This window comes from Henckelia pumila, chromosome 2, assembly GCF_033568475.1.
Source record: "Henckelia pumila isolate YLH828 chromosome 2, ASM3356847v2, whole genome shotgun sequence".
NCBI lineage: Eukaryota > Viridiplantae > Streptophyta > Magnoliopsida > Lamiales > Gesneriaceae > Henckelia > Henckelia pumila.
This window is the reverse complement of record NC_133121.1, coordinates 118573425-118595596: the sequence shown is the minus strand read 5'-3', so window position 1 is coordinate 118595596 and position 22172 is coordinate 118573425. Positions and strand designations below refer to the sequence as shown.

Below are 22172 nucleotides of genomic sequence, written 5' to 3'. Positions count from 1 at the left end.
TAAAAATAATTAAATATATAATCAGGACACATGCAATTTTCTCATGGATGGTTCTGGACTGCTGGCCCTACACTCAAGCCCATTAACTTAACTTAAGACTTGGCCCATTAAGACTAAATTAAGCCCAATAACACTGACCCTGGCCCAATGGGCCCAAAAGCCCATTAACAGGCCCAATAACTTTCATGGGCTCCCAAGCCCATAAAAATTTCTAGTCAACTTAAAAATTAAGTAAAAATTATAAAAAGCCCAAAAATAATTAACTTAACTCAAAAATAATTTAATTGACACCAAAATAAATTAAATGGCACTAATTAAATTTTTGGGAATTTAATTAGTCCATTTAATCTCTAATTAACCTAAAGACTTAAAATAAAATACCCGAACCCAAAATAAAATAACCCGGACCCGGACCCACTTAACTTGACCCACATTATTTTAGACCCGACCCGGACCCCTCGACCCGACCCGAATGCCATCTGAAACCCTAGACCCGTGCCCCTAATCCCTATTCTTCTCGGCCGTGAGCAGCAGGCCATCTTGGCCTGCTGCCGGCCAGCTCCGGCCGCCCCTGGCCGGGGCGCCGCCGCCCGGACGTAGCCCACGTCCGGGCGGACCTAGCCTGACCAGTCCCCCAGCCCCATGCACTCCCTAACACCAAGGCCGAAGCCTCCTATCCGAGCCCCCAGTTCTGCGCCGTCTGCACCAACCATGACAAAACCCCACGACCGAGCCCTTCTCAGCCCCAAGCCTTGCCATGGCTCGACCCTTAGGCACCCTAGGGCACCTCTGGAACACTAGCCAACAGCCGAACCAAACATGGAGAGGGGAAACGTGAGCATGCAACACTAATGTCAAAACCGAGAGCAAGTAAGGAGGAAAAATCGAAAAGCTTGATGTCAAAAATATAAATTCTGATGTTACACACCCACACGCATACATATACTGATATGAGTTTAAAAAAAAAAATGGATAAAAACATGCCTTTCACCGAAGGACGAAGATAAACAAGCGTGAGACGACTTCCGGGACGACGGGACGACGAGCAAACTTGAAGCTTCGAAGAAAAATGGTTATGGAGTCTAGGAGGTGCCTTGAACCGATGAAGAAGATGATGATGGGGTGTCGGCTGCTTGGGAGGAAGGAGAGATGTCGGCTAATGCTAGGGTTTTGGGTAGAATAGGTTAAATTTTTGGTTTAATTAAAATATAAGCTAACTAATTAAATAAAGAGGTTTTAAAAATAAATAATAAACAACTTAAACTCTTAAAAATCTGATAACCTAATTAAAAATCTCGAAATATAATTTTAGGGAAATTTTAAAAATACTAAAAAGTCAATGTTTTGACTAATTTTGGATAAAAATGACCCCTAAAATTAAATAAAATTAAATACTTAAAATTTTGGGATAATAAAACTCAAAATAATATTTTAAGGCTCCAAAAAGGCTCCTAAAATAATTTGGGTGGAAAGTCGTCATCTCGTCCGTCCATGGTCCCGTCTACGCGATTAAATAATAAAATACTAAAAATCATAAAAATCACTAATTATGGGTTAAATGCTTAAAAATAAATTAAATCATGCACAAATAATTCACATAATTATTTAACCCATAAATCATAAATTTAAATAATTAAATATCCTAATTATGCATGCGAATTTACGTATTTAAAAATACCGGGTGTTAATAAGCATGGAAACTTCATGGCTATAAATGCGTGTGATACTTTATTACATAATAACTTTGAAGAAAGCTAAGATAAGAAGTAACTGAAGAACTGAATATGTGTTACAATTAATTATTATTAGCATATAAATTAAGGGTGGTGGAGTGGTAAGTAAAAACCTTATCCTATGATCAGTAATTTGAGTTCTTTTCGTAAACTTGTATTAATTTTTTTATGGGCTTTAGTTTAGTATTATATTGATATATTCTAATGGGCTAACTTTTTCTTTTACATGGGTTTAGTATGTATTATTAGACTCAATGAAAACGGCAAAGGGCTTAGATGTAATCCATTGTGTATGTGGGTTCAGTCTATGCTTTATGATATTGGTAATAAATAACCCATGCTAACAATATAAATTATCTATATATAACTATACGTATTTGTGAAAATTTGTCATTTAATACGAAAATATTATAATTGAATAAATTTTTAAAATTAAAACATATTATTCATTCATTCAATAAAATTTTCATATATTTTTATCAAAGTAAAATTTGATTACTGAAACACAATTCAATGTTCTATGTTGATTTAGAGAAAATTAACATGATAAATTTAGGTAATAAATACAATAAATTTCAATATTTTGTATCATCATAACCAGATTGGTATCGAAATTTTTTTAAATAACACACAAAAATTAAAAGATATAAAAATCAGAAGACTAAAATATTAACATAATATAGGGGAGATCTTGAAGCATCATATTTCATTCACTTAAAATTTGACCTCCTTAACCAAAATTTCTGATTCCTCCCTCAAAGACAATGAAGAATTATTTTCAATATGAAATAATTCATTCCGTGGAAGAAATGAAGTCGAATAACTTGAAAATAATATTTAGATGGAGAATTCATTAATGAATTTCGTAACATATACTTGACCTTTAATAGCATCTAAATTCCAACTAAACTACTATCTAAATTATGGAAATAATATATATATGACATTTCAATTATATAAGTTTCATTCGTTTAAAAGACACGTGGATATTGCTTTAAAATCCCCCGCAAACAACATTAATACTTAAAAAAACAAAAAAATTGTGTCCAGTCCCTTGATTAGACTTTATTATGATTTCCCACTCTGCCACCAACCATTTCTTTGTTCGATGAGAACCCTTTTTTACGGTTTAATTTTCAATTAATTACAGCAGATATGAACAATTCAAACACACAATTAAATATTTGGATTGGATTAGAAATCAGATTCAATTTCGTAACCTTCAGTGGTTTGGTCAGAACTCAGAAGAATTGTTCCATTCCAAACCCAAAACAATTCCAATATCTCAAAAAAAAATAATCAAATTACACCTTGGATAACTCATGATTTTGACCAAGTTTTTTTTTTTTTTTTTATATATATAATTACACTCGTCACAATTACATTATTTATTTATTAATTCATGCAGCACAATAAAATTTAGGCTAACACACCTAATAAATAATAAAAAAAAACTAATTATATTCAATATAATAATAATAATTCCAAAAAATGGAAATCATCTAGAAAACAGTACTGGCTCTTCAGATATTGTATCCAACAATGGCTTCCTCGACCGACACGACGCCACCCTATATTTATAATCCGGCACCACGCTCTCTAAACTCAATCTCGGCCGTCCACTATCATCAACCTCCACCGCCTCAGGCGATATCCTGCCGCCGTTCCCACCGGATATCCTCTTCGGAGCCGAATTCGCCGTCATCAAGAAAACCGCGACATCCGCCGCCGTGACCACCGAGTTCGCCCTCCTTATCGGAAACATAACATAGAGATTCGCAAACTCCAACTCCTCATCAGCCGTTAAGGGAGAAAATCTTCTTCCGACGCACAAAGACTTGGCATTCACCACGAAGAATCCAGGAGACTCCAGCATCAGCTCCGCCGCCTTGACCGCCTCCTGAAACTGCCGGATTTCTCCTCCCGGTAGGAGAACCCTGGCAGCTTTGTGGGTATTCAGTTTTGGAGACAAAAACGTGCAAGAAATGTAATTACCCATCTTGATTCTTGAATCTTAATTTTTTAATTTTCCCAAAATCAATGATTAAAGAATTTAGAACTTGGGAAAGTTTAAATAGAGAGACACAAACGAGTTGAATAAATATAATAATTTGGTCATATCTGGCAGGTATTTTTGAAATTTGATCAAATGGGAAGTGACCCAAATTTACACGTTTAATGGAGAATGATAAGACTTCGTAAGACGGGAAAGGTCAAATTAAGCCCCCGCGGCTAAATTCATGGAAGCGCTGCGAAAGTTCCTTTCCCAGAAAGAGCCATCCCAAATACCGCAGCGTGGCATAGATAGGCTTAGCCAAACCCGTCGAGTACTTGCATTGGTGGGATCCATTAATTATCACTACGTGACTTAAAATAATATTATAGAAGTTAATTTGCATATCCACTTGTAATTATATTGCTTGAATTCACGCGCATCATATTATAACTTACTGGTCAAACTCATACAAGAAAAGCATACATTTTTTAGAAACTAAAGTTTTAATATTCTAGTGAGGGAGGGTCATGTTGGCCATTGTCTTCAAATTAAATGGTCTAATTCGAGATCGATCTCCGCCCCACAAGGCCTTGGCTGTGAGCTTGTAAGTGCGCTCTGATGGATGAAAGAAATCCCAAAACAGGTACTCGTTTGAATTCTTGCATACCGTGTAACCTTCCTTCCCACATTGCACTTCACCTCCAAGAGTTCCATACCCACAACATGCACCCGTTGTGTTTTTGAAACCTGCGTACGTAGCCAACTCGATCATTTCACATGTTAAGAATCGGTCATAGTCATACTATGACAGTGTTTAGGAGAGCTTCTAGAAAGAATTATGTGAAGAAAAAGCTGTGAAGTGCTTATTAAAAGTTCTCTCAAACACTACTTAATTATTATAATATCTGAAATCGAAGAGGCAGGACGAATCAAGAACTTACCGTAACGTTCAGGATTCGCGCGAAAAATCTGGACAGTTGAATAAACAGCCCCATAAACCCCAACTGCACCCGGGTACTTGTCGCCTATACCATTCACCAACTTTTCCAACCCCGTGTTGTAATTTTTCACCATTTTGTTCATTTTCCCGTAGCATTTTGTTACGGGCGCACCAGGTAGAAGGGCCCTTGCCGGGACACAGCCGACCGGGCCCAATGCAAACAACGCGATCCGACGAGCTCCAAGCTTGTGAATTGAACTCAAAAAGCTTTCGACCTGAACCAGCATGGATTGTACATAATCATCTTGGGTGAGTGTTGGGGTGTATAATGGTGAGAAGAAGTTGAAAATGTCGTTGGAACCGGACTCGATGAGGAACATAGATTTTTCGACTAGTTCAGCGTCTATGTGATTTTGCTCCACCAGGGTCTGGAATTGCTGTAGTTGAACTTGGATTGGTGTCACTCCCTACCAACCACAATGCCAAATTAATTATTAATCATTAAAGATTAATGTTATAAGTTAATTAGGGTAATATGAAAGCTTTCAAAAGTAGTCTAATATAACTTATATAAGTAAATCATAATCACTAAAAAAAAAAGACATTAATATTCGCTCCGCTATAGTAGAGAGAAATTAATTGTCAACATTATTGTTTTACTCAAAACAAATTAAAGGCATATTAAGGACACATAAATTAATGAATTTAATGAATGCAGCGATGCATATACAATCTGTGCCGAATGTCATAAATATTAGAGGTAATCAATGATAAACATAGCAATGCTACATAATTTTGTACATCATGAAATCTTAAACACAATATAAAAATTAAATATATCAAAATCTCACGATGAATTGAATACAAAATATCGTGATAAAATAGCAAAATCTCACGATATAATTGTTATAAATAATATTGTTGTACATGATATTTGTTATACCTTTAACATTATTCTTCGACACAACCCCATTAAATTACTCATGATATTTAACATAAGTTTTGCTCCCTTACACCTATATATAATACTGATAATATAGAGACGATTAAATAGAACAACATGAATTAATCTTGTTACCAAATCATTATTTGTTGCTAATAGAACTCCGCTGCCAGCACTAGCAAAGTTGATTCCATTTAATGGATAATTCTTTTGAGTTCCATTAACAATCTCACCACGTGCTTCCATGAAGGGTTTTTGCAAAGGAATGCCTATAAATTCAGCTGCAAATCCACCAATTAATTAATTAGGCCGATAAATAGGTGACAATATATATTTAAGCTAGCTACTAAATTTTGTATCGATCGACAAGCTAAGAACTGAACAAGCACCTTTATTTAATTACTAAGAAAAGTTAAAGAGAAAAACTCAACAAATTAACTCACATATGAAATCAGGCACAGTCCTTCCATTAGTGAATCTTCCTGTAGGGTGGTGAAAGAAATCGGACCCATACGGCGGGAAATCTGCCTGAGCGGTGCAGTTTCTGTTGTAATGATTGTTGCCAGCGTCAAAAATGGAGTCCCCGAAAATGAAAATCGTATGAACATTTGATCCTGCACAAGTGATCAAAACCCAGGAAATTACGAGGAGAGAAATAGTTTTAATCAGATATCTCTCCATGCATGAAAAAAACTGAGGGTTTCTTCTTCTTCTTCTTCTTCTTCTTCTTCTTCTTCTTGTTGTCTTTTCTTCGATTCGCAGATTCTTGATTTATAGAATAAGCAGACAGTACTTGGGTTTATGGGAGATCATAAAAGAAGGAAAAAGTGGATGGAAATTAAGGAAGCTAAGACAAAAATAATGACAGCAACGCACGAGGTTGATGCATGCATGGCCTAATAGAGTTATTTGTTAATCGTCATCACTGCTTTACATTAAAGAAGACAGCTCATTCTCAACCAAATTTTTTGTTCTCGTCTCGCTTCTTGAATCTAATCACTCCAAATTTCGTATTTCATGAAATTAATATTTTGTATGCAGTAGTAGCGATCTGAAGTTTGGAGTTAAAACTTAAAAGTTATAGGAACTGAACTCCAAAAGAGTTTTTTGATTGGGGATTTTTTTTGTCAACCTCCCCTTTCATACATACACCCACGTATATACATACATACCAGTATTTTAGTAATGTATAGTTGCGTGCTTGTACAGTATTTTTTAAACGAAAACAAAAAATGAAAAAAAAAATATTGTACAATAAAAATGCAAAAATTATAGCGTTTTCTTATACAAATAGTTACCAAAACGCCAATTTTACAAAGGTGAGTGAATGACATTTTCGTAAATTAAAAAAAAACTTAGGGGCATAAAATGAGTTTCATTTTGGTAAATAAAAAAAAATGTAATGACTAAAAAAGGTCAGCTATACAACATTGTCTAAAGTATATTTGAGGGCAGAGATTCATCAATACATATGAGTTATATTAATTTTTTAGTGGAAAAATTGCGTTGTTGGTCCTGTATGTTTGTCACTTTGCGTTTCAGTCTTTTATATTTTTAGATTTCAGTTTTAGTCCGCTATCTTTATTTTTTTTGGTAATTTTAGTCCTTTTTCTGACGTGGCGCTGACGTGGCACAAATTCAGTGCTGATGTGGAGCTGACGTGTACAGTGCCACGTAAGCATTTTTGAATAAAAAGACCGAAATTGCAAAAAATCAGAACATGCAGAACTAAAACTGAAATGTGTAAACATAGAAGACCAAAATCGCAAAATGACAAACATAGATGACTAAATTTGCAATTTTTCTTTTTTTAGTGGACTCCACAAGTATTGATAAACCTCCACCCAATTAGATATATTTTTGGTATGGATGACAGTATGACACTAGATCGGGTCTGTATTAGACGGGTTCATATCTGGCTTAGCGGGTTCAAATTTGACCAAACCTGCCTCAGACTCGTCTCGCCAAAACATATCAACATATATAAATATAATATATATTATTAATTATATAATTATATTTTTTTATATTAAATAATTAATAATTTATTGATAATTTAAGTTTATAATATTTTAGGATTGAAATGATTTTATTATTATATGTTTAATATAAAATATATCAATGTAATTTTTTTGTTATTAAATATTAATGGAATACAAGTTAATAGATTTTAATTTTGATAATATTTTTTAATCATAAATATTATTAATGTAAAGTTGGAAAAAAATTAATTATTTTAAATTTTTTATTGAATAAATTTAAAATTATATAAAATTTTCACCGATACAATCCAAAATGAACTAGTCGGGTTCACGGAACGGGTTTAAAGGGTGGTAGGATGGGTCACGAGTGTAACCTAATCCAATTTTTTTGTCATCTTTAATAATTGAGGTAATGCTTATAAAAATAACATGAAATTTTCTCCACTTTTCTATATTAATTTGAATCAATAATTTAAGAGCCAAGCATTGAAAAAACTATAAACCAATTAATTAATAATAAGTGCAATCTATTGCATTTTTATTTCATGATTTTAACTTGGATTTTGTTACACCTTGAATAGTATTATGTGTTTTTCTTATCGTTCGTGTCATTTGTAGGGAACTAAGCAACAACCAATTAGTTTGAGACATGAAATGACATGGAAAGAGACCAAAAATATAAAAGAAAGAGTTCAAAAAAGAAGAAGAAAGAAAATAAAATCAGCAGCAGTGTAGTACCCGCGCAATTTTCTAGCATTGCGACGCTACCAGCAGTGCACCACGCAACTTTCTAGCACCTCAGCGCCACTTTTCTGTGCCCTAACGCTGCAGAATCGATATCAAGGTGCTGAAATCAAAACTGGTCGCGCACATGCGCGACTTTCGTAGCGTTGCAACGCTACATGGATGGAGTATTTTTGAAAAGTTGGACTCTTGATTTTTAAAGGAGATTGGCTTGCAGAGTTCAGGGATTATCAAGATTTTGGACATGATAAAGAGCAGGAGGCGGCAACGGAACAAGAGGAAAAAGCGGCAGAACACAGAGAACTCTTGGAGAACACCGGAAGGCAGAAGATTTTGGGACGAAAACGAAGAACACATCATTCCGGGAACGGAGAACGCTCTTCAATCTTTCACCTCGTTTATCTCTTTTCATAAATTCATAAATTTGATCAATTATTTTCATAACATGTTTGATTATTTTATTGAATTCATCATGAACTAAACTTCCCATCCAGAGGAACGACGCAACTTGATTGATATCATGTTTTTTTTTTTTTTTTAATCTTTGATTGAGAAATTAGAACTTTTCATGGTTTATTTATATTTTCTTGATTTGATTGCATTTCAATGAATTGATCACTAATTGAATTTTCATATTTGTTTGAAATCTGATACTCGAAAGAAGAGATTTTGAATAAGACCGTAGAAAAATATATCAATGGTGTTTATAGAGTTTGGAAGACTTATAACGCCAGTGAAGCAATTAAAGAATTTATATGCTATTGATTAAAGAATTTCTATGCTATTGACCGAATTTGATATTTGATTTTAGATAGGAATATTGAGAATTAAAAGCTTTACGCAAGAGACACTCCAATAATCTAAAATATAAAAGTTTTAACCGGTCCACGTATAAAACAGAAAATAATATTTTGATATAAAAAAGATTATATTTTATGAATCTCGAAAAAAAATGTGTCTCGTAAAATTGATACGTGATGCGGGCGAAATAATTATGTCCCTATTCAGCTAATAAAATAGGAAGTCGTACGTCCTCCTGGTCTCCTGCTTCTTCGGTCACCTACAGATGGGAACGATCTCCTGATCTCCTACTCCTTCGGTCACCTGAAGAAGTCGCACGTCTTCCTTTTGGGTTGTCACTTGATTCACGAACACACGTTAGAGGCGCCGGGTGGTCACCCGGCGAAAACCCTCCGACGCTCAAGTCAGCGATCACCTCCACACAAAACAGGAGAGCAGAGAGCTTTTGTAGGCTAAAGAGTCACTTACCTTGAAATGAAGAGATTCACTCCTATTTATAGGCAAAAATGAGCTAAATTGCACACTAACCCTCCTAGGCTCAAAAAATGCAATTTAATCACCCAGGACTACAAAATTAAGAATTAGTCCTTTAAAAATATTATTCTTGCAAATCGAACCACTCTATTAATTTATATATAAAAATTATATTTAAAAAATATACTCATACCCATCATAGGCCCCCTACTCTTGAGTAGCTACAATTTACTGAAGATGATCAAGAGTACTCATTATTAATTACCTCTCAATCATATATATATTTATATTTTTATTTATTATTATTTTTTTTTGTAACAATACCCAACATGTGTACTCCCTCACACGTGTCCTTCAATTTGAGAATTTTTTGACAAATTGCTTGGGCAAAAAAAAAAAATTCGGTGCTAGGGTTTTTGTTTTATTATAAATAGAGTCTTTTCATCCGCTCCGCTTTTTGTGCCTCTTTGCCACAGTGACCCAGAAATGGCAGGTAGCTTCCTTGCTCTCCCTTCCATGTATTCTTTTCATGCTTTTACTTATATTATTTCTCTTTTGTTTTGTCTCTGTTCCTCTTACTCCTTTTATTCCTTTTTTTGCATTTACTCCTTGCTTTTTGCTTTTTGTCCGACGCATCGCTTTATTTCGTATTTTCCTTGTTATGTTTTCTTTTCCCTGTTTTTGCTCCTTCTCTTCTCTTTTTTTTTTTTTGGATTTCGTATGTTTTTATACGCAGCGAAGGTGCCGATTAATGGTGATCGGAGGTAGAGATGATGAACAGGAATCGGTGATGAAGTTCCGGTGGAGGAGCGTGCTATTTTGACAGTGTTTGGTGATGCAGGGCTGGAGTTTGGGAGGACGAACCGTGGTGGATGGGTTCGTGCCGGTGAGGTAGGATCGTATGGGAGAGCTGCTTGGTGTGGAAGCGATGGTGGCGTTGCGTCGATGATGCAACCTTGCGATTAATGGTGAATGTCTGAGGTGCACAACTCGCGATTAATGGTGAGTGTCGGAGGTCGCGGTGTTTTTATGCGGGAGGTGGTAGAGGCAGCGGTGATGTTGCTGGGTGGCGATCTCTTTGTTGATCCCACGGTGGGGCTGGCGACGAGTTTGGCTTACTTTTCGAAGGTTTTTACGTTGCTGTGAATCAGGGAGGAGAAGGGTCCAGCGGTTAGCTACCGGGTGGAGATGGTGCGACAGAGAGCTGCTGGGCGGAGGGGCGGTAGGGTGATGTAGGTGCGCGAGGCTGAGCCATGGTGGGGACTCCTCTGTTTTGCTGGGCGGAGGGGCGGTAGGGTGATGTAGGCGCGCAAGGCTGAGCCATGGTGGGGATTTTTCTGTTTGCTGGGCGGAGGGATGGTGTTGGAAGCGTGATGATGCGTGTGGCGGGATGAATTGGGCTCACGTGGCCGAGCCGTGGAGGTAGTGCGGAGACGGTGTTGTTGGTGCTTGGAGGTGTTTGAGTGGTGATGATGGGTTATGAGCGGGTGTCGCTCCCGGTGGTACTTTGGCGAAGATGTGGTAGTGGAGTGCTGATTATGAGCGGGTGTCGCTCCCGGTGATGTGTTGGCGGAAAAGGAACGGGTGTCGTTCCTGGTGCTAGATAGGAGATGTTGAGCGGGTGTCGCTCAGTTTGCTACTTTGTTTTGAGAAGGGGAGCGGGCGTCGCTCACGATGTTTGTTAGTGATGGTATCTGCGTGATGCTGGGTCGCGTGTGCATGGAGCGGGTGTCGCTCATTTCACTGTTCTGGCGAAGATGGGAGGGGAAAGAGCGGGCGTCGCTCCCTTGGTTGTTGTTACCATATTTATGTGTTATATAATTAATTTTCAGTTTATTGACTGTATATTTGTTTATGTATATATGTTTCATGTTTATGCATTAATCATTTTTGAGGAATATCTTCAAAGAAGAATCTTAAATATACAAAATTTAATTTGTGAGATCCTCGCAAAATTACGTAGGATGCGGCAGAGGGAAAGAATATTCCTTATTAATGTCTCTACGTGAATCCCAGACTGAGTCCAATCATAGCCCTGATTCTGAGCGATACTCTGAAACTGAATTGCCGGCTTATAGTCCCAGCTCAGGTGTAGGTATCGTCAATTTGAGTAATTCTGTCACACTTGACGGTGCGTCGGCATCATTACAGAGCCCAAAGCCTATCGATTTTAATCTTGAGCCCGACCTTGGTTCTTCTAGTGAGTCAGACAGTGATGGGATTCCTGGTGAGATGGTGTCCCATCCTTTGTCTCGTGAAAGCGTTTCTTACGTGTGCCGCTGCAAAGGAATACCCAGATCCTGCGACATTATAGTTCCGTGCCCTGGTGACTCTCGTCACTCTCCGCCTGCTGGTTTTTTCACAGTTTATGTTGAACACCTAAACAACGGTTTCTCAATTCCTCCATGCCCTATCCTGATAGGGTTAATAAAAAGCTTAGGTGTTAGTCTCAGTCAGTTGACTCCTAATGCCCTTCTATATTTTTTCGGATTTCGACATCAAATGGGTGCTTTTGAATTGGATCCAAGCCTGGATTTATTTCATGCAATTTTTTCAGCTCGTCCCACGAAACCAAACTCTGATATATATTTCCAGCCCCGTCCGAAGTGTAGGTTCTTACGTAAACTTCGATCTCACCGAGGTGCTTGGAAGTCAAATTTCTTTTATGCTAAAGATTGCGGGTGGGGGGTGCCCGTGGATTGGAGCTCTGGGCTTACTATAATCAAGAACAAAGGATCTATTCTTGAGCTTCAATCACAGTGTCGGTCTCTGGGGCTCTTTAACGAAAATTTTGACCCTCGGTGTTTAGTTAGTACTGGTACTATTTAGGTCTTTTGCGTGTGTAATCATTTACTTGTTGTATTTACTACTTATATTCCTTGCCTGATGAGAGATCTTCGGGTGCTGGTGCTATTGAGCACCGGAGGGGGGCGGGCAAGAGGACGATGGAGAAGGGTAAAAAAGGGGGTGAAGTCCTTCCTGCTGATCCTGCGAAGAAACTTCGGGAGGCTTCATCCTCCTCGGTGAGGAAAGCGAGATCACACCCCTTGCTTCTTGACGGGGTGAATAGGGATGGTGCAGAGTCCTTCTGGGACTCTAGTGATTTTGAGATTGGCCTTAGGCGGGGGGCCAAGGTAGTAGGGGATCATGATTTGAACCATTTGATACCTCGATCCTCTTCGATCATACACCACTCTATTGCCCTTGGCTCTTGTCAGGTATTCTTGAAGAGTTTATTTTTCTTATCTTGATATTATCAATAAGGTTCTTATTTGTTTTTCTCTATTGGCTTCAGATTTTGTCCGCTGTACGAGCTCTGGAGGCTCGAGAAGACAAGGCTCGGGCTGACGAGGCTAAGATTCTGAAGGAGTTGGCCAAACTGAAGGAGGATGTTGTTCGCCTTGAAGCTTCGGAGGTTAGGGCGAAGGAGGAGATTCTCCGTTTGGGAGGGGAGAATTCTAGCATTAAGGAAGAACTCCGTCAGTGGCCGGAAAAGCTTGGCGTGAAGGAAAAGGAGGGGGAGACTCTTCGTTCTGAGCTTAGTGCTCTTTATGAGAGGCACTATACTGAGGTACAGACTGGAGCTGGGTTTTTGTCCTCCCCTCCGGGGTTGCAGAGGAGTTTGGAGGAGAGGGCTGTTGAATCGTTTTGCGCCTCCGCTGCTTTTGAGGAGGAAGTTTTTCGGCGTGCCTATGCGATTCATGATGAGTTGATACTTGAGAGCCGCCGAATTCTTCGCGAGCAGCATGTTTCGGAGAGTGTGGTCAAGATGATTGGCGCTGGTTTTCCGGATCCGGACATGGGACCGACTGATATGCCGAGGGTAGCTGCGCCCCTTGATGATTTTGGTGACTTCGAGATTATAGAGGCTTTGAACTCCCTCCAGGGAGATGATGCTCCTGGTGTTCCATGATATTTATTTCATGCGTAGAGAGTTGTCCTTTAAACGATTTTGCGTGTTTTTTTGAAATTTCTATTATAGTCTCTTTCCAGCTCCTGCGAGAGCGATATTCCTATGTTTTTATACTCTGTGTCTGTTTTTTGGAGCTGGTTTTAGTTATACTTTGCTATATATCTTGGTTTATTCTATGCTTGCTTCGAAATATTTCCTTATTGTTATACTCTCGCTAGTACTTGGGAATTGATCAGGTTCCCAAGGTTTGTCGTGTCTCTTGGAAAAGCGTACACCTACCTCATGGGTGGTGGGGGCTTTCTATTCGTCTTGACCTCTTACAGTGTCAAAGTACCTTAGCTGGGCTGGCCAGGCCTCTTATGCTTTAGGTGACCTGTTTTTTGACGACCAGGGTTTAGTGACGATTAAAAATGCTTTAAGTGAATAAACATGCGTGATTTGCTCATGTAGTTTTGTGAGAAAGCATGATGCGATGCTTTTACAAAAACTTTTATTTATACGAAAATGTATTACAACTACGGAACTACTACTCTTGTTGCTTAGCCAAAAAGGAAAAGCAGCTATGAGTTACTGAAAATATTTCTTTAAGTTTGCCACATTCCATGTTCTAGGCAACACCTTCCCGTTCGAATGCTGAAGGCGATAAGCTCCTTCTCGGGCGATTTTGATTACTTTATATGGTCCTTCCCACTTTGGATCCAGCTTTCCTACGGGGTGTAGGACATCTGCTCTTCTCATTACCAGGTCTCCCACCTGGAAAGCTCGTTGTTTTACTCGGTGGTTATATGCCCTTGACATCCGTGCTCTGTGCCTTGCGGCTCGTACTGCTGCTCCTTCTCTAAGCTCCTCAATAAGGTCTAGAGATGCCCGTAAATCCTTCTCGTTTCCCTCTGCATTGTAATGCTTTATCCTTAGTGATTCTTCTCCGATTTCTGCAGGGGCAATGGCTTCGGCCCCATAGGCCAGGCTGAACGAAGATTCTCCTGTCGAGCTTCGCGGAGTGGTCCTGTATGCCCACAGGACACTGGGTAGTTCGTCAACCCATTTTCCCTTGGCCTCCCCAATTCGAGTCTTGATATGTTGCAGGATAGTTCGATTGGTTACTTCGGTCTGTCCGTTGGCTTGTGGATGCCCGACGGAAGTGAAGAATTGTTGGATGGACAGTCCTAGGCACCATTCCCTCAACTTGGCACCGGAAAACTGAGTGCCGTTGTCAGACACTAGTGCTCGCGGAATTCCGAATCGGCAAACTATATTTTTCCATAGAAAATTAATCACCTCTTTCTCAGAAATTTTCGCAAGTGGCTCTGCTTCGACCCATTTAGTAAAGTAGTCGACAGCTACGATGAGAAACTTTCTTTGCCCTGCAGCAAGAGGAAAAGGCCCTACTAGGTCCACTCCCCATTGAGCAAAAGGTAATGGGATTTCGAGTGGTTGAAGCGGTGTTGCTGGTAGATGCTGAATATTAGCATGTTCTTGTCACGACCTACATCGTTTTACTAGCTCGAGCGCATCTTGCCTCATCGTAGGCCAAAAGTATCCTTGTCGGAGTGCTTTTCCTGCCAACGCTTTGCCTCCCAAATGGTTTCCACAAATTCCTTCGTGGATTTCCCTGAGTACGTAGTCTGCCTGAGCAGGTGCAAGACATTTCAAGTATGGCTGAGAGTACCCCCTCTTGTACAGTTCTCCGTCTATTAAAGTGAATCGTGCGGCTCTTACCCTAAGCTTTCTTGCTTTGTCCTGCTCTGGGGGACGTTCTCCTTCTGACAGGTACTTGATGATTTCATCCTTCCAACTTGGCTCGCCCTGATTTGCACACAGGATGTTAAGACTTCCAGTTCCTATTCCCTTTCTATCACACGTGATGAACGTAATTATCCTGCTACTAATTCCTGTCGCGGAGCTGCCGAATTTGGCCAGTTGATCTGCTATTTCATTTTCCGTTCGAGGAATTTGTTTGATTTCAAAATTCTCTAAACGAACAAGAAGGTCCTTCACTTTTGATAAGTACTCCTTCATACTATCTTCTTTGGCTTCATAGTTCCCTTGAACTTGATTGACTATGAGTTGTGAATCGCTATAGGCGATCAGCTTTCCAGCCCCTGCCGCTAAAGCTAGTTCTATTCCCATGATAAGTGCTTCGTATTCTGCTTCATTGTTTGATGTTGGAAACTGAAATTTGATGGCGTACTGGAACTGATCTCCCTGTGGACTTTCTACTAACACTCCTGCTCCACTCCCTCCAGACGTGGAGGATCCATCTACGTGGATTGCCCAAGTGGGAGCTGAAACTCCTACGCCATTGGATTCCATTTCTACTATGAAGTCTGCTATAACTTGTGCTTTAATGGCGGGGCGCGGCTGATATTCAATCCCATACTCACTTAGCTCGACGGCCCATTTGGTCATCCTTCCAGATGTCTCTGGGCTGGATAATATTCTCTTCAAAGGGTGATTTGTTAGTGCGATCACCTGGTGGGATAAAAAGTAGGGACACAGCTTTCTTCCTGCCACTACTAATGCTAAGGCCAACTTCTCGATGTTAGTGTATCGGAGCTCGGCGCCTTGCAATACTTTGCTTATGTAGTACACGGGTTTATGTTCTCGTTCCCTGTCCACCGTCAGAACTGCGCTGATTGATTCAGTCGATATTGCCAAGTAGAGTAAAAGGGTATCTCCGTCTCTTGGTTTCACGAGCAATGGTGATGCTGCTAAGTACTTTTTTAAATCTTCGAAAGCATGCTGACACTCTTCGGTCCAACGAAAACCTTTTCCCTGCCTTAGGACTTTGAAGAATGGCAACCCTCTGTCAGCCGATCTGGAAATAAAACGGTTCAAGGCGGCCATCCTTCCTGCTAACTCCTGCATCCCTTTTATGCTCTTGGGGGCGCCATGCTTAGGATTGCTTTAATTTTCTCAGGGTTCGCCTCTATTCCTCGCTGAGAAACCATGTATCCTAAGAATTTTCCTCCTCGAACCCCAAAAGCACATTTTTCGGGGTTTAACTTCATTTTGTATTTCCTCAATATCTCAAAACATTCTTTGATATCTTCCACATGCTTGAGAGCTATAACGCTTTTTATCAACATATCATCGATATAGACCTCCATACTCCGCCCGATCAATTTCTCGAACATTTTGTTTACCAATCTTTGATACGTGGCCCCAGCATTTTTCAATCCAAAAGGCATTACTTCATAGCAATAGATACCTTGATCAGTAATGAAGCTTGCTTTTTCTTGATCTTCAGGAGCTAAACCTATCTGATTATACCCTTGGTAAGCATCCAAAAAACTGAGCAACTCACATCCGGCGGTGGAATCAACCAACAAGTCGATTCGTGGCAAGGGAAAGAGATCTTTGGGGCAAGCCTTGTTTAAATCGGTGAAGTCTATGCATAGACGCCACTTACCTCCGGGTTTGGGAACAAGCACCACATTTGCTAGCCATTCGGGATAGGAGACTGGCCTGATATACTTGGTCTTCACCAGTTTTTCTACTTCGACCGTAATATGTTTGTTCTTTTCTGCTCCAAAAGATCGTTTCTTTTGCTTTACTGGCTTCATCCTGGGGTCCACATTAAGTTGATGGAGGGCATATTCATGAGGTATTCCTGGTAAGGGTTCACCTTCCCAGGCGAATACATCTGCATTTTCCCTGAGGAATGTTGTTATCATCTGTTCTACTTCAGCAGGCATCTCCGTTCCAATCTTAAGAGTTCTACCGGGACTTCCTGAAGTTACCTCTATTCTTTTTAGCGCTTCGGTTGCCTCTAAGTGTTTTACTTCCTCGACTTCACTATCGATAGTATGTATTCTATCATTTTTGGGCTCATCTGTCTGTGGATGTCTCTTCTTCTGAGTTGATATCTCGTCCACCCTTGACCTTTTCTTGCAATTGGCTGGGTCTCGCAGGATGTTAGCATGACACTCCCGAGCCAACCTGCTATCACCAATAGCCTCTCCAAATCCTTCTGACGTTGGGAACTTCAACTTCATATGATAGGTTGATCCTATGGCTTGGAAAACATTTAGACTCGGGCGCCCCAGTATCACGTTATATGCAGAGGATGCATTTACTACCAAGAACTTTACCATTTTTGTAACTCTTCTCAGATACAAACCTAGCGAGAGAGGAAGTGTGATCTCTCCTAGTGCTTCCACTACTTCTCCAGAAAATCCAACTAAAGGGGTGCTGATGGGCGTTAGCTGTGCATTGTCTATCCCCATTTTAACAAATGCATTAAGAAAAATGATATCTGCTGAACTGCCCGAGTCAACCAGCATCTTTTTCACCCAGAAGTTGGATATTGTAGTGGAGACAACCAATGCGTCATTGTGCTCAACTAAAGGGTATTCCCTATCTGACTCAGTGAATGTCATTTCTTTTGATATTTTCGATATTTCACACACGACTTGGGCTTGGTTAGGGTGAGGATAGTGATTCCCCCTAGAAGCATTACGCAGAAGAGTCTTCCTTGCTCTATTTGAATCTCCGCAAGCTGGTCCCCCGGTTATAACAGCGATAACCCCTCCGGTCGGCATGTTCTCATGGAAATCTCCATTATGCTTTCCTTGCTTCTCATGATTCTTTGGGGGTTCTCTGTTTCAGCGGTCTTCATAAGTCTTGTTGTCTCGTTGTTGGTGGTGAGACTTACTCACGAAGTCTTTTAAATAGCCACGTTTGATTAGCTTCTCTATTTCTGTTCTCAAACTATAACAGTCTTCGGTAGAATGTCCTTTGTCTTTGTGAAAGTGGCAATACTTGTCAGATTTCAGTCGCTTTGGGTTGTCTTTCATTGGCCTCGGAGGTTGCAGCAAGCCTTGTTTTTCCGCAACCACCAATATATCAGTCAAGCGTGCATTTAGGGGTACCTGCTGAAGACGAGGGCCTTGGAATCCTCGTTTCTCTTCTTTTCGGCCTTCTCTTGGTTTTTCTTCTTCCCTTTTTCTTTTCCCTAAATATCGTGGTTCAATAGTCTCCTCAATGCGTATATACTTCTCGGCTCTTTTCAGTAATTCTTCCAAGGTGCTTGGGGGTTTTCCTGCTATGGATTCTTTAAACTTTTGATGACGGAGGTTTTGTTGCATAATTCCTGCCAAGAGATCATGATTGACATGTGGGACTTCGTGAACAACCTGAGTGAAACGCTGCACATACTCTCTCAAGCTCTCTCCTTCTTTTTGCACAACCGAGAATAGGTATGATGCAGTCTTAGGGTATTTTCAATTAATGGAGAACTGATGAAGGAAACGCTGAGTAAGTTGTTCCAGGCTTGCAATGCTTCCTGCTGGGAGTTTATTGAACATGCCAGTGCGCGATTAGTCAGCGTAGTCCGGAAGATTTTGTAGTATGCGGCATCACTGAAGTCATATAGATCGGCTTTTGCATAAAACCTGTCGAGATGATCCTGAGGATCTCCTGAACCATCGTACTCTGGCAGACTTGCTATCTTCACTCCAGCTGTCAGTACCTCGGCTAAAATAGCAGTAGTGAATGGGCTACGCCGGGCCGGTAAGATTGCTAGAGCACTTTCTCCTCTCTCCTCAGTCGAATTCCGGGGCGCACGGGCCCGTGGCTATTTACCTCCTCCTCATGGAGCACGGTTTCCCTTCTTGCACTGGGGTTTGGCACCCTGTTAGTTCCAACTTCTTCTTCTAGTGTGCGTCTCCTTTCTTGGTGTTGAGGAGGAGGCAATTCACCATTTACATTTGGATTGTTTTCCAAGTTATGCTGTTGTGCTGCCAAAAAATGTGTCATGGCCTCCGCGACTGCACGCGAGGCAGCTTCCTCCAACATGGATTTCAAGGCATTTGGGGTGATCAGAAACTCCTCTTGCGGCGGGTGGTTAGGAGGCGGGAGCTCCCGTCCACCTTCAGTGTTACGGGTGGCATGTGATCGCGTTTGCATCTCTAGTGGATAGGTGGCTTTCGCACAGACGGCGCCAATCTGATGCGGGCGAAATAATTATGTCCCTATTCAGCAAATAAAATAGGAAGTCGTACGTTCTCCTGGTCTCCTGCTTCTTCGGTCACCTACAGATGGGAACGATCTCCTGATCTCCTACTCCTTCGGTCACCTGAAGAAGTCGCACGTCTTCCTTTTGGGTTGTCACCTGATTCACGAACACACGTTAGAGGCGCCGGGTGGTCACCCGGCGAAAACCCTCCGACGCTCAAGTCAGCGATCACCTCCACACAAAACAGGAGAGCAGAGAGCTTTTGTAGGCTAAAGAGTCACTTACCTTGAAATGAAGAGATTCACTCCTATTTATAGGCAAAAATGAACTAAATTGCACACTAACCCTCCTAGGCTCAAAAAATGCAATTTAATCACCCAGGACTACAAAATTAAGAATTAGTCCTTTAAAAATATTATTCTTGCAAATCGAACCACTCTATTAATTTATATATAAAAAGTATATTTAAAAAATATACTCATACCCATCAATACGTTAGATGGTCTAATTAAAATTTTGTTAAATAATAAAACATAGACTATCTATGATGCATACTTAGATTGGTATTTTTGACAATAACTGACATGTGAGGACTAATTTCAATAAATAGGACGTTTTCCCACAAGTTATTAGGTTTGAAAAGTATGCCCGCGTGAGAAAATACACAGCTTCATATACCATTGGGCGAAATAATCGTCCACTAAATAACATTGTTATCACTAATTATAGTTTTGAGTAAAATAAAAACGAGCTTATCAATCAAATGAATATTTAATAACCAATAGTCTATATATATATTTGACTTCAGTTATTCAATAGTGTGTATTCACTACAAAAAAAATCCTTTATAGAAACGGTTTTTTTTTTATTTTTAAGAACGGTTTTCAACCGCTCCAACACTTTTACAAACGGTTACAAAAACGTTCTTCTTATTGGCGTTCCTACATCTTATAGAAGCGGTTTTTCTAACCGTTGGTACAAATTAAAAAACCGGTTCTATTGTGCTTTGTAGGTGCGGTTTGAAACTGATCTCACATGACGTTTATGTTAAAACATTTTTTTACCCGCTTCTATAGTTGTGCGTTTAGGAGTAGTGTCAAATTGCTCTTAAAGTTGTAAGGTACAAGAATGGTCCGAAACCACTCCTACACACCACAAATATATGAACGATTTACAAACACTCTTGATTGTAGCAATTTAGGAACAGTTTCCATCGCTCCTACATGCCGCCAATATAGGAACATTTTCAAAACGTTGTTGGTTCTATTTTTAAATCATTCCTAAAACAATAGATTTACAAAAATTTAAGTTATAAATTTGGGATGGTTATAATATGCTCCTAAATCCCATAGAATAGAAATGGTTTCAAAACTACATTTCGTCAACATGAGATTTAGTAGCTGTTTGAATAGCTTTTAAAGCAAAAAGTCATTTTCCAAATTAATAAATCATTCTCAGATGATCCATCAATCAATAACCAAAATAAATAAATTCTCGCTAATGAAACAAAAATCATTCACTTTATCTCAATCTGCAACATAATGATATAATATTAACCAACAATATTTTTTATAAAAAAATTACTGTATTACAAGTGCTTACATAAAGCAAATGAAATTTTTTAAAATTCTATCTAACTAGCTAGATCTGGTTCCAGTGGTGGGCGAGATCTACGACTGCTTTCTTGTGCATTTGGTAGAACGCTTGTGTTAAAGTATATATATTATCTGCAACATAATGGCCATGAAAAAAGTTAATTTAATTTAACAGTATAATTACTTGCCAAACGTACATTTACTAATAAATAAATAAAAAAGAGTGTCAAAACTACAGTAAAAGAATTAAGTTATGACACTACCTTTGTGTTTCTTAAAACACATCACCGAACAACTGCAAGAAATTAACAAAATCATCGCCTAAATAAATCAAATTAAGTAGAAAGTAAAATTTTTAAAATCAATGCAAATGGAAAAATCAACAAACTTGGGATCAGACAAATGGGGTAATCGTATTCCGATTGCGCTTCGGCACAAACATCATATTTTTTGTTGCCATGATATTGGTTGTCTTGAAATGCAGCGAAGGGATGGAAGAGTGGCGACACAAAAAAGTGGAGAAAAACGAGATGTACGTAATGGAAATTTAGGGAAGCTAGCGTGAAATTTATACAAATAAATGAGAGCGGGAATTATAAGTGAGAAGCGGGAGAAGTGAAATTAGGGGCACCTATGATAAAGGAAAATAAGATTCAATCTCAAATCTTTATACAGTTTTATTTTATTATAATCTATACTATATATATCTTTTAAGTTAGGGTATAATTTCTGATATACCAAATATCTCTCAAATTTAAAAAATTTACATTTTCATTGTAAAAAAATATCGTAAAAACTTAATTTTGTAAATTTATATCTAATACTATCGTATCCAATAAAATAATTGCTCATATCTATCTACACTTTGAAATTTTAAATGATCATATCACTAACAATAGAAAAAATTATTTAAAAAATCAAATATTAAGGAATAAAAACCAATTGTACGTACAAGAACACGATGATAAATTAAAATAAAACAAAAACTCAAGGGGTATTTTTATAATAGTAAGGACCCTTTAATTAACTAAGATAATATCTTCGATCATCTCTATCTCAATTCAAGATGATCATATCCTATAATAGGCTTTA

At 39.0% G+C, this 22172-nt stretch overlaps 3 protein-coding genes and 1 long non-coding RNA gene across 4 annotated transcripts; all 4 read right to left on the bottom strand.

Moving 5' to 3' along the window:
* Positions 1-3231: 3231 nt before the first annotated feature.
* LOC140878258 (uncharacterized) lies at positions 3232-3732 on the bottom strand. Its single transcript, XM_073281857.1, has one exon. The coding sequence runs from the start codon at positions 3730-3732 to the stop codon at positions 3232-3234; it is 501 nt and encodes a 166-aa protein (XP_073137958.1).
* A 458-nt stretch (positions 3733-4190) lies between these two features.
* On the bottom strand, positions 4191-6293 carry LOC140885200 (GDSL esterase/lipase 6). Its single transcript, XM_073292146.1, has 4 exons — positions 6056-6293; positions 5748-5893; positions 4671-5136; positions 4191-4476 (listed from the first exon to the last, which is right to left on the bottom strand). The coding sequence occupies exons 1-4, from the start codon at positions 6291-6293 to the stop codon at positions 4241-4243; spliced, it is 1086 nt and encodes a 361-aa protein (XP_073148247.1). The 3' UTR covers positions 4191-4240.
* A 10106-nt stretch (positions 6294-16399) lies between these two features.
* On the bottom strand, positions 16400-18070 carry LOC140878257 (uncharacterized). The gene has a single exon (XM_073281856.1). The coding sequence runs from the start codon at positions 18068-18070 to the stop codon at positions 16400-16402; it is 1671 nt and encodes a 556-aa protein (XP_073137957.1).
* Positions 18071-21053: 2983 nt separating this feature from the next.
* On the bottom strand, positions 21054-21603 carry LOC140884770 (uncharacterized). Its single transcript, XR_012150716.1, has 3 exons — positions 21469-21603; positions 21344-21375; positions 21054-21212 (listed from the first exon to the last, which is right to left on the bottom strand). It is a non-coding gene; the product is annotated as an uncharacterized lncRNA (long non-coding RNA).
* Between the last annotated feature and the right edge of the window lie 569 nt (positions 21604-22172).